At 38.7% G+C, this 13,211-nt stretch overlaps 1 protein-coding gene and 1 long non-coding RNA gene across 2 annotated transcripts; both read left to right on the forward strand.

Moving 5' to 3' along the window:
- The first annotated feature begins 623 nt into the window (after positions 1 to 623).
- pa2g4 (proliferation-associated 2G4) lies at positions 624 to 8,107 on the forward strand. The gene is made up of 13 exons (XM_022745511.1): positions 624 to 811; positions 2,116 to 2,244; positions 2,539 to 2,644; positions 3,522 to 3,591; positions 3,672 to 3,764; positions 4,110 to 4,173; positions 4,403 to 4,481; positions 5,383 to 5,461; positions 5,589 to 5,722; positions 5,866 to 5,960; positions 6,057 to 6,184; positions 6,298 to 6,351; positions 6,547 to 8,107. The coding sequence occupies exons 1-13, from the start codon at positions 730 to 732 to the stop codon at positions 6,607 to 6,609; spliced, it is 1,176 nt and encodes a 391-aa protein (XP_022601232.1). The 5' UTR covers positions 624 to 729; the 3' UTR covers positions 6,610 to 8,107.
- Positions 8,108 to 9,088: 981 nt separating this feature from the next.
- On the forward strand, positions 9,089 to 11,862 carry LOC111221997. Its single transcript, XR_002665111.1, has 4 exons — positions 9,089 to 9,149; positions 9,250 to 9,276; positions 10,764 to 10,786; positions 11,535 to 11,862. It is a non-coding gene; the product is annotated as an uncharacterized LOC111221997 (long non-coding RNA).
- Positions 11,863 to 13,211: the final 1,349 nt, after the last annotated feature.

Genomic DNA, 13,211 nt, shown 5'->3' on the forward strand with positions numbered 1-13,211 from the left:
CATAGAAGCAAGACACCTGGAGGTAATATGAGTCATTTTGTATCTCTTGGCAGTCATTTTGTGTCTCTGCATTCGCTTTGCTTCTCTTTGCAATCATTTTGTCTCTTTTTAGTTATTTTGTCTCTCTTTGTATTCCCTTTGTGGTCATGTTGAGTTTCTTAAAAGTCAATCTGCATTTTTTGTGGCCATTATGCTTTTCTTGGTAGTTGGCTTGAGTGTCCTTCATTTCGCCTCCCTCGGTGCTTGTTTTATTTACTTTTCTACAAGAAATGTTAACAGTGACTTCAAACAGCGGTTCTGGCCCTGAGGCCCTCTGACCCTTTGGGCCCCCTGGGCCTGTACTTGGTAGGCCCATTCAGTAATCCTTCCACAATTAAATTGTTAATAATTAAAATGTTCATATGGTATGGCACCTGGCTATTGTTTTAACACAAACTGTGACACTATCCTTACAGTACAAAACACAATGACACTACAAAATGACAATGGAGAACAACTGCTTGATAGACACGTTACCAGTACACTACAGCCAGGGCCACACAAAGTGTCAGAGCGTCCCTGCGTTTTGGCGGGTCCGTGTCGATGTGACGTCGGGAGCGTCACCGTGATGTGGGAGGGGCGCGGGTGGCGCTGGGAGGCCCCTGTTAGCAGCAGCGGTCAGAGCTGAGGCGAGCGACGGGAAACTGTCGCTGTTCAGAGCCGAGTAGCGACTGAAACTTCACTGCCAAGATGTCCGACGACGAGCAAGAACAGACCATAGCCGAGGACCTGGTGGTCACCAAGTACAAGATGGGGGGTGACATCGCCAACCGTAAGTCAATGTAATCGAGTAGCCGTTGGTGACTGGACGAGATGACCTGTTATATTTTCGGCCCGTGGTGCAGCCACCTAACGTTTACCCCGCAACAGCAGCAGCAGCAGCCGCCATGTGGTTTACATGCGAGGCACACATATCTTGCTTTAACAGGCTAGCTAGCAGGTGCAGCTGGTTGAGTTTCAGTTAATACTAGCTCCTCTGTTAGCTGCTTAGCGTTGACGTTAGGCTTCGTGGACAGAGCTGTCTGTCTGTTTGACTATTGTGGGATGCTAACTAACAAGCTAGCTCAGCCTGTGAACCCTCTTTATATACAGTCCAAGCTGTACAGTGTAAAACATGTCAAGATAAGCAGACAGCCGCAGATATGAAGCCACTTCATAACCGTTATTTTCATTTCGTCATTTCATATCTTTGTCTTACACCACCAAGCTCAGCAGTTTGTATTAGCTTCTCCTTAAGTCTTTAACTGACAGATAACTTACATGCTGATGTGTCTGCTACGGGCATAATATGGGGTCTATTTACATGCATGTCACTCCAACGTTATTCATATGACTTCTTTTTTATATCCTCTGTGCATTTACAGGCCCAGTAGCTTGACATTTCTGGGTTATTTGTCTAAAATGCATCATGATGAAAATACTTAGTCATTCACTGGTAGTAAAGGATGACTTGGTTATTTGACATTAGGAGTGGTAGATATAGATAAACTACTATCACAGTCTATGTAATTTTATGGCACAGGGTCCATTTGTATTGTAATGTAGTACAGTTTCAGGAAAATCAGTTGAGGAACTGTTAAGAAATAATAATAAGAAATAATAATAATAAGCAGAAAGTAATTAGTGTTATTGGCAAATCCAGCACATTGAATATTTGATAAATCAAAATGGTATAAGCATCTAATGTTTTTAAAGCAGTTTTTAATTTGCAACATTGCTTGCTGATACATTAAAGTTGTATAAATGGCACTACAAAATCTCTGACCAATGGCAAATCTATTTGTCCTGCATTATGCAATGTCATATCACACAGCCCTTTTTGAAATCTTTATTTACTTTGCACACTATCAGTCATCATTATTTTTTATTAATTAATTAATTTTTCACGTGTGGGCATTCAGCATTTATTTCTCTCAATTTTAACATTCAACAAACTGTAATACATCATTTTAAGACAATATCTTAGATGATATCTGGTCTCATGTCACAGTATCAATACTGCATTAATGTTTCCACCTGCTCTACTTTGTTGATCATTTACTTTTTTTTTAACAATTCGTTGTTTGTCTCACCCAGAGGCTCTTCGTCTGGTCGTGGAAGCAGCCAAGCCTGGGGTGAATGTTCTCAGCCTCTGTGAAAAGGGGGACGCATACATCATGGCTGAGACTGGAAAGGTCTTCAAGAAGGAAAAGGAAATGAAGAAAGGTGAGGCAAAGATGACACAAATGTGTCTGAGCTGAGCTGAGGTGGAGCCATCAAGAAGAAGCCTAGATGCAGTAATGCAAATTGGTAGTGTGTTGGTGTGCGATTTCACACAGCCTTGAGTAGCTTTAATAACAGCAGGGGTTTTTAAACACCACTAATATGGTGGCAGAGTATGACAGTGTAACTTTATTAGGTGAACCAAGTGTCACTCCCTCCTTCCTTGTATAGTTTTCTTGCTAAACTTGTGGATGATTTCCAAATGAAGACTTGGTGGTTCTCTTTTCCCTCTTCTAGGCATTGCCTTTCCCACCAGCGTCTCAGTCAATAACTGTGTTTGCCACTTCTCTCCCCTGAAGAGTGACCCTGACTACACACTTAAAGATGGGGATCTGGTCAAAATGTAGGCACAACGCTCTGCAATAATGTCACCCCCTCCTTCCCCCATGTGTCTTGAGTCTCCCAGTGTGTTGTCATCCCTTCTTTTTATGTGATATCTCAGCTTGTATGTGAGGGTTTTCGCTCTGCTGTTGACTGTCTGCTTCATCAGTAAGGTCTTGTCTTCCTGTCTGTCCTGTGTGGCAAACGACAAGTAAGGTTGGATGTTTTTAGACAAGGTGTTTTTGCAGATTTTTTAAGTGATATGTTGGATTTTAGCTTTGATGGTCATCCATCTGCTAAATCCCATTTATCACAATTTTCTAATGCAATGTTGTGTTTTGAGAAAGGAAGTCAGCTCATCTTAGTTGTTGTATTGCCACTAATGTCTTCGTCCTCTGTAATGTCTTCTGTGCTACATGTAGGTGTTTGTTGTAGCTCATGTTGATGTCGTTATACACAATAGGTTTGTATGTTTCTCAATTTTTATCACACTCATTGTGTAACCCTCTGGCTGGGCATGTCTGTTCAATTTATTACTGTCTGTTGTGCTGCTCCCTTGAATTTACAATAAGTCCTTCACTGTATTCCAGCTGATGTACAGCCAAAAAGAAATTCACCTTGGAATATATCTGCTGTTTAACGGCCATAACAGATTAAGTAGATTTATTTTTATCTGACCTTCTCTTATTGTTTAGTCTTTTATGAGTCTCATTTTCCAAAGTGGAACATAGTTGACATTTTGTCCTTCCCAAGTTGATTTGATTGATTGGCTCCTGCATCAACATTAGTAATCTTGACAGCTGTGTGGCAGTTAAACTTGCAATGAATTGACACATGGCCAATTTCTTTTTGATTTATTGTTAAATCATCCCCTCTTCTTTTCGTCTTATTTTGTGTAGAGATCTAGGTGTTCATGTCGACGGATTCATTGCCAATGTTGCTCACAGCTTTGTTGTGGGAGCCAGTAAGGTAAGGACCTTTTTAAAAAAAAATAAAGTGTGTTTGAACACACTTTCAGGTGCTCTTCTCACTGTGTCTTATTTCTGTAGGAGAACCCCATCACAGGCCGCAAAGCTGATGTAATCAAAGCGGCCCATCTGTGTGCAGAAGCAGCTCTTCGCCTTGTTAAACCTGGTAACCAGGTACATTCAACCACCTCCACACAGTCTTTTCTATCTGTCATTATAATTCTTTTCTACAGTCGCTTGAAATGTTTTAGATGGGTCTTAAGACTTTGGCTACATGTGTGAATGCTTGAAAAACATCATTTTTAGCTGTTTTTTCTCTGGGGTTTTTCACTGCCTATCCTCCAACAGTCTTGCTCAGCTGACATTCACATTATTTTGGCTATGGTTTGAATACAACCCAAAATAAATAGCTGGCTTCAGATAGCATGTTAGCTCTTAGTTTTTTTGTATATTTTGATTGGTCAGTTAAAACTGTATTTTGCATGTGAAAGTAATGATTTTTTCTTTTCTCTCTCTCAGAACACTCAAGTGACAGAAGCCTGGAACAAGATCGCTCAGTCGTTCAAATGCTCACCTATCGAGGGTGAGTGTCTATTAAAAGTTTGTGCCCCTCAGTGTGCTGTGTCATGGAAAATGTATTCAGGGCAACCACGAGTGTTAACGTTTGGCTTACTTCTGATATTATATTTTCTTCTTGAATCCATCATATTTTTAACACATAATAAAAAGACGACAGTTATGGAGTCAGATAGTTGATGAAATTTGTTTGTTTTTCCTGTTTAAACATTAGTTTTTCTCCTTGTGTTTTGAAGGTATGCTGTCTCATCAGCTAAAGCAGCATGTCATAGATGGAGAGAAGACCATCATCCAGAACCCAACAGACCAGCAAAGGTACATTTGTTACTTTTTACACATCAGAAGAAGGGACCGAAATCTGAAGCATTCTGTGTGGGTTTGAATTTAGTAAATACTCGGACTCTGTACATAATTATATTTATACTGACAAACATTAAAACTGAAACATGAAATAGGTCCTGTCAATTGATATTACATGTAAAATATATTTACAAAAAAAAAAAAACGTTTCCCATAGAAATGTTAATGGCTTTCCTTTTTTTTTACTTGTAATTTTCTTTAAATTTACCATCTGCCCACAAACTTAAGAATAGTTTTCTAAGAATCTGGCTAATTTGACCTGTAATGTCTGAGGTACTTTTGACTAAGACTAATAATAATTGTAAGTTACTGTGCAGTCGTCAACTCTCACATATAAATGAACATCCAAAATGTGCGTGGAAAGTGTTTATGCATTTGAAGAAACCTTTAGATGTCCACAGCTGTTTTGATCAGGATACATTACATGTTCTAATCTTGTAATCTTGTATTACCATAAAGACTCCAGACGTGACCATATTAGGGTCAAGAGTCACCCAAATAACAAAAGTGCACATTCCCCACTTATCCATGTCTAGACAGCCAGTAAGTTTCAGTTTTTGACTGCTCGAGACTTATGCCACCAGAGCAATACAATGGAAATGAATGCAATGTGGTTTATGGTACTGAAACCAACCAACTAAAACTACACTTGGAAAAAAAGTTGCAGACATTTGACTTAAGTTCTTCAGTGGAATAATGAAGTTCTTAAAGCTATTCACAGTCAGATCTGTCCATTATCCTGAGTAAGTGATGCACTGTAACTATCATTAGTGGCTGTATCAACCTTGAGTATGAACAGACTGCAAAATATGTTACTCATCTTTTTGACTGGCTGCTGCTGACATTTAATTTTCAGGAAGGACCATGAGAAAGCAGAGTTTGAGGTACATGAAGTCTATGCTGTGGACGTCTTGATTAGCAGCGGAGAAGGGAAGGTCAGTGTCCTCTCTTGTCTCTCTCAACTCAGATCTGCTGAAAGTGCATATTTCCACTGCAGCTAATAACCACTCTAGTGTGAAGGACGGGCATTTATTTTTTTACCTTCTTGTCATTTACAATTAGGCCAGAGATGGAGGTCTGAGGACCACCATTTATAAGAGGGACCCCAGTAAGCAGTATGGCTTGAAGATGAAAACTTCCCGTACGTTCTTCAGTGAAGTGGAACGACGCTTTGATGCCATGCCCTTCACTCTTAGGTTTGGACATCACAGTTTACATGAAGCCATTATCATACATAGTCCACCCCTTGCTGAAGTTTTTAAATAGATTAGTAGCAGCTTGAATAGTAATGTATTTTGGCTGAAGCACACAGTTAATACCACCATCCATTTTCCATCAGGGCATTTGAGGATGAGGCCAAAGCCCGTCTGGGTGTGGTGGAATGTGCCAAACATGAATTGCTACAGCCCTTCAGTGTGCTCCATGAGAAAGAAGGTGAGTGTTTTTACCATCCTCTTTAAGATGTTTGCTCTTTTTAACATTTGCTGCATTTTATTTACCGCTTCAATCTCTTTGTGTCTTTGTTTCCAGGAGAGTTTGTAGCTCAGTTTAAGTTCACAGTGCTGCTGATGGCCAACGGGCCTCACAGAATCACCAATGGACCCTTCGACCCAGACTTCTACAAGTCAGAGCATGAAGTTCAGGACCCAGAGCTAAGGGTAAGACTGTGAAATGACTGGCTTTGCATCAAGCTCCTTCATCACACACACACAAACTGGCTGCATTAAACATTATACTCACTTTATACTAAAATGTCTTCACTCTTCCTCAGACTTTACTACAGAGCTCTGCAAGCCGTAAAACACAGAAGAAAAAGAAAAAGAAGGTAATTGTTATTCTGACAATGACTGTAGGACCGATCCACCACAGCTCCTTCGGCTCATATGTATACCATGAAGAAAACTAGACTTAAAATCTCTCGCTGTCCTACCATTTACCTCTTTGAGTGTCTTCCTCTACCTGCAGAGCTTGTATAGTTGGTTTAACGTTACCTTAATACCTCCTTTTTCACTTCCCCCAGGCCTCAAAGACGGCAGAAAATGCAACTGGACAGCCAACTGAGGACACAGAAGCAGCAGGATAAACAGATGAATACTGCCTTTCCACACATGCGAGACCCCAGAGAGAAGCAAGAGAAGACATAAAATGCCCTAAACTCTCTGCCTATCATAGTAGAGTTGATTTCACAAATTAAACTGATGAATTCATGAGAGCTTTGGAATCAGTTGAATATTTGAAGGATCCTACATGGATGCTTAACCCTTTACTGCATTGAAGAAAAGTACCATGGGAGGATTTTTGCTGTGTTTTTCTTGCCTAACTTGAGTAGGAAATAAAGACTGTTTGCAAATAGTTACATCTTTGAAAAGACTTGTTGCCAAATGGTAAATGTGCGACTTGTGCCTGTTTTTGTAAATTTAAAAATCATCATGCTTGTATTATTTGCAGCTGAAAATTTCCTTTTCAGTAAAGGTGTAGCTTACAGTGGGTGTTAATGGGAGCAAATCGGTCTGATTTTGACATACATCTATAAAGGGTTTGTAAATGGATACTTTTGTCACTTTATATTTGTCATTTCAATGTAAAGGCATCGGTGTATCCGAGTCCACCTGGGTAGCTTGTAGCTTGAATGGGATGTTTTGACTGAACTGTCACATGTTGCTTCCCTTTGGCAACAAAGTTAAAACAATTTATCTTTCACTTTACAGTGAAAATGAATATCCAGATGTTTTTGGAAGGTTAAGGAGAACCGTGTCACTTCATAAGTGTGTGAATCAGTGGGAATGATGATTTTAGTCATCCACTGTATTATCACACAACTGAGACCTTAAAGCATTTAAAAACATGTCATCAAAAACTATTTTTCTTGACTACACCATGCAGTAAAGGGTTAAATTATGAATTTGACCCAGTCATAAAGAATGAAATTAGAAATTTTGTTACAATAATTTCAAAAATGTAACTCAAAATTGACCGTGACCACACGTATTGTAATATAATAGACGGCTTTTGCTCCAGAGTTAAATGTAGTGAGGGTTTATGGGTACTCTTCTATCATCTTGACCTGACCACATTTTTGGCTGAAGCTACAATGTTTTAACCACGCAAGATTTTTTTACAGCAATAACTAGAGCAAAAGACGAGAGTATTTTTTAAGAGCACAAGCAAAAAAAAAACATACAGTTGTAATCAGCTTGACTTTAGGGAACAAATTGCTATGTTTACTGCCATTCCCCTTGAACTTTATGAAAAGATAGAAATGTTTATGTTCCAATTTTGAAAGACTTTTTTCTATTTGTGACACCTGTAACTTGCTTTACTACATCATTAATCTTGTGAATCGTGAAAGCGGAAGCTGATCGGGTTTTTAAAAAAAGAGAAAAGAAAAAAGGTTTTGTGGGTGTCTTCAGTGGAGTTCGATGAGTGAGAGATTGTTTCAGAGTTTCATTTAAAGGTCTGTGACAGTGTTGGGTCAGATTTGTCAACAAGTGAATCTGTTGAGCAAAGTAAAATCCTGCGTTGTAGCTCAGTCAGTGGCTGATGGAACTTTACATCTAATGAAATAAAAACATTTTCATACATTTGTTTGTTTTCTGTGACAATCTCTGATAAACTTCCGTATTTGAAATATCTGCACTGAAATATCAAGACTGCCTGTTTATTTATGTCTAGTAGTGTTGGAGTGTAATGGAGAAGAGCTGAGATAGAGCGTGTGCAAGCTGTTTATACAGAGGTAGTTATCCTTTAATATATATGGTTGTATTAGACTATTGTTGCTAATCATGCAAATCAATGAGAAGAATATGATTATGATTTTTGCATTAAAATGACTTTCTAAAAATGACCATATAATAGTACATAACAATAACAACACAATTTTAATTACACATACCTTCATAGAGGATCCATGTCACCCTCTCTGAAGCATCAGGATTGTTTTGTGCATAAAACCAACCAAGACCACTTTAGGTTGAAGAATTTCTGCTGAGCCACTATCCTGTGATCAATTAGAAAAAATTTAGATTTTTTGAAACAACCTCACCTCTAAGTCCACTTAGCAGCTGTTCTGGAGCTGTTGACCATATCACACGGCCCTCATCAGTTTGTTTGTTCAGTCACCATCAAACCAGATGTTCATACCTATGATTCTGAGCACCTGTAGGACTTCTCAGCAGCTCACTGGTAATGAAGATCGTGTAATAAGGCTGAAAGTACCACAGAGGCTAGTAAATGGACCTCATGGTGAGACTGTTTTGTCAACTGCTGATTTCAAGGTCAGGATTTTAATGTTTTTGACTGTCTACAGCTGCAATGATTAGTTAATTTATTGATTCTTCAATTGAAAGAAAATTAATCATAAATTATTTTGACAATCAATTAATAAGATCAGTTATTTTTCAAGTAAAAATGCCAAATATTTACTGGTTCCAGCTATATTTTCCATATACATGAGGATTTGCTGCTTTTTTATCATACAGTATGTGGCTTCTGTACTGAACCTTGAACATCTTTCTCGGACTACATTTCCCATCATTGAACTAAGAACAAATGACGTCAACGTCTGTATAAATACCGCCATTTTTCGTCGTCACATCCTCTTTCCGTTGCTCTTCTCGCTTTGAGGTATGGAAAACTATTTCGCCGCCAATACAATCCAAACTAATCATTAAATTTTATCCATCATCCGCATTTACCAATAATTTTATTTGCTTCATTTTCACAGAAACCTCTCCACACGATGAGAGCCAAGGTAAGATAAGCAGTAGTTTAGTGGGTTTTTATCTTCCTCTTTCCGCACCAGTCAATGCTGCTGCCTAGCTAGCGTATCAATGGCCGTTCATGTGCTTCTTTACCTTGTCTTTTATCTTAAAATGCCTTTCCTCTGTGTCTGCTCTCCAGTCTTTGTAACACTGCTAATAACATTAACTTCAGCTGTTAACAGTACAAGATATGTGCAGAGTAGTGCAAATGCTAATGCTACTGGTAGGCCCTCTTGGTGCATGCTGCAGTGTTAGCAATAGTAAACCTCTGGATTTATGTAGCTGTTTTTTGGTTAATGGACCACTTATTTTGCCACTTACGTATTTATATCTATGAATGTATTTATTATTAATGTAACGTTAGTCTGCAGCAGTTTCTCTGCACCGTAACAACCATGGGGTCTGTCGTGGTCAGTGGGAGGGCACACATGCCGTATTTGTAGGCCCCCTAAATCAATGGGTTCTGATTTATTTTATTCTCAAGCTTTCATCTATTGCCATGCGTAAATGTGACAGGGTGCTCATTTCTTATTTTTGATATTCACCTATGTGGCCCTCCCCACTCCCTCCTTTGATCTTAGATTCTTTTTAAAAGGTGCCACACAATCTATAGACAATATTTCAGTCTGGTGCTTTTATCTGGCATCTCTCCTGAATGTCCTATCTTGGTAGATTTGCCTGTTACGGATCATAAAGGTGTTTTGTAAAGAAGCCATTCAGCTTTCAACTCAGTCTTTGTCCCACAACATGCTTCTGCATCCTTAATGCTGATTCTGCAGTTTCATTTTGCTTACTTTTCTACATCTCATCTCTATTTAAACATTGTTAAATTCATTCATCAGTGCATATCCATTATTTAACCAAATAACTAAGGCACTGTTCAAGGTTATTAACTCTGTAATCAATATCTAATATTGGAGAATTTCTATCTACTAAAAGTTGTACTTGCTCGTATTTGCCCTTGCCTTGCCAAGTGTTATACTGCTGCTCATCTCATTACTGGAACAAACGGGTACAATCACATTACTCTGCTTGCGTCCCTACAATAGCACCCTGTTAGATTTTTTTTGTTGTTGCTGTTACTGATTTAAGGCTGTCAATGGCCTCGTCCCCAATTATCTCAGATTTGCTGACAAAGTATGTCCCTTCCCTAGAGGTCAAAGTTTGTAATTAGGGGTGACCAGGCTTTTGCTATTGGAGCACCCACACTCCTGAACTCTCTCCCAACTGAAATGAGACTCTTAATGTCTAAATTTCTTCTTTAAACGCATCTTTGTTTTGTATTGTCAGATCCTTTTGCATAATGTTTGATATTTATGGTGGCTTATTAATTTCATTGTCTTCACTTCTATGCTCAGACCCTTTGGCCTTTGTATCTGGTTTTATTTTTCTCAAGCACTTATGAAAAGTGCTATATAAATACAGATATTTATCTGCACTTACTGCATAATAATAAATGTTCCTTTTGTCTTTTTAGTGGAGGAAGAAGCGTATGCGCAGGTAAGCATTAATAGTCCCCTTCCTGTTCTACAAACCCATGGGATGTCATGTACTAAGCCTTATGTAGACTTCATACTGAAAAGTAGTGTATGCTTCAAAGATGAAGAAAAATCAGATGTGTGAAACCATGCAGGCTTCCACGCACCTCTGTACATCCCAATCAATGTCAAATTGAACGCACATGCACAAACGCCACACTTCATCACCTCTCTGCCCTACATTTAATATGCTGAGTATAAATTCACCTGGGCTACCCATCACTTCAGAGTCATGAAAAAATGGCAGAAATTTCAGTCCAGAATAAATGTTTGTTTGGCACTCTGAAATTAACAATAGAATAAAACCAATGGAGTAGGAGAGTGTGGCAGGTCCTGACAAGCCTTGCAGCAGGACGGAGTATTCTTCATAATTTAATTTGAGAATTTATTGCTTACCACATGCTTCACTAAAAAATAAATTAGGTTTGGGGCTCTCAAGACTTAACTATCAGTTAACACTGAATGTTTTTATAATATATACTTTGCTTGCTAATTCCAACCTCACACGCCCAATTCAGTTTTTCAATTGGCTATTAAATTCCCAAATTATAAGGTCATACCTGTGGCTCTGGACTGGTGCTGCCAACATGTGAACATGTGAAACAATCCATTAAGTGTGGATGACCTGTAAAGCTCAGTCCAGATATGTGCTCTATTAATGGGTAGGAAACCTCTGCATTTCCTTGACAGCTGCTGTTTATTTTCAACAGGCTGAAGCGTAAAAGGAGAAAGATGAGGCAGAGGTCAAAGTAAGCCCTCATCACTGCCAGCTGTGATCCCGTCGGCGCCTCTTCAGATGACTGACGTGTGTGGCTGAAGTGGATCGTGTGGAGCCGCCATCAGTGAAACAAACGCTGCTTTCAGATGATAGCCTGTCTCTTGGAGTCAGCTGTGGACGCCTGACTGGAAGATGGCAAAGACGCTGGACAGATCTCTCAACATCAGAACGACGGCTGCCATGTTCATGGACCATAATACATGTTTACCAACAACTGTCATTTGGTGTATTGAACAATAAATGAACACTGTTAAAATTTACCACAGGTTTCAGCCTCTTAATTTGGTTCTGCAGGGTTAGTCAGTGAATTACATCAACTTAAATGTACTGATGGCACAGTACGGAGGGAACATTACTTAGGGTGTATGAAGCAAATGTAAACAACTAGATTGTATCATATACAAAGTATGCAAAATTAGGTGGTTAGGGATGTCTTTCAGTCACAGCCACTGGCTGAGGCATTTAGTGTTAAGTTATCCAGTGACCTTTCATTCTTAAAAAATTGGACTAACGTATAGGGTAGATGACCTTTTTACTATTGAAGTATATGAAAACTCAACTTGAATCCAATGTGCTGTACAGAGATGACAGTGCTGCACTGGCTTAATTGCAGTAAGGAATGATTGTATGTTAAACTGCAACCAACTAGTGATTTCTTCATCAATGGATCATCCAGGGGGAACAAGTTGCAGACATGTCTCCCTCTTCAGGTGTCGGACCACCTGACACTTGTCGTTGCAGGCATCTATTCATTCTCTAGTGTCTCGGTCATTATGACGTTTGATGTTTAACCCCATTCCTCCAACAGAAAATACCCTTGTGGAGACAAGGTCAAGACTGACTCCTGTATGAACATGTTTAAGGCCACAGAATCTGCTAATATCTTAACAGCATCCACATGCTCCTGTTCTCATCACTGCCCAATAGAGAAACAGTCAGAGATAAGTGAGACATAATCTGAGGCAATTCAAGATGCAAACGGTCTTTTGTTCACGGTTTCTGAAACTCTAGTAACTGCAGATTGCTGTTTAAGTCAAACCAAAGTGTTTGCTATAGCAAATCATTTGCTGACACGATCTCTATCTCCAGTTTTAATTGCTGTATTTGCAATTTGCTTGTTCTGGTTGTTTCTTTACTCTCACCTTGCCTTGTGATTGGTACAAATCAATAGTATTTGTCATTTTATGAAGTCTTATCAAAGAACTGAGAGCGGATCTATTCAAATAGCAATGTATTTGATGTTAGATTATACTTTAGTGGATATTTTATATACAGATTCTATTTTTTTTATTTTTTTGGACTATTACATTGGTAAATGCAGCTTGCTGCCTATATGATTGAAGTAAAACAAACAAAATCTCAACTATGATCTATCTAAAAGATTAAAATAATAAAATAACTTGTTTTATGACTTAATTTTTGGTGTCCAGTTTCTCCTCAGTATGTCAAAAACTTTTGTTAAAGCCTTTACTGTCATATACAGCAGTTCAAGCAACACAATCACATGTAACTGTAAGTGAAGCTATCAGATGAATGTTGTGGGGTAGAAAAGCATATATAGTATATATAGTATATCAAATGTGATGGTAGCAAGACATGGAAAGACACA

This window comes from Seriola dumerili, unplaced genomic scaffold (genome assembly GCF_002260705.1).
Source record: "Seriola dumerili isolate Sdu_G_001 unplaced genomic scaffold, Sdu_1.0 BDQW01000088.1, whole genome shotgun sequence".
Taxonomy (NCBI): Eukaryota; Metazoa; Chordata; class Actinopteri; order Carangiformes; family Carangidae; genus Seriola; species Seriola dumerili.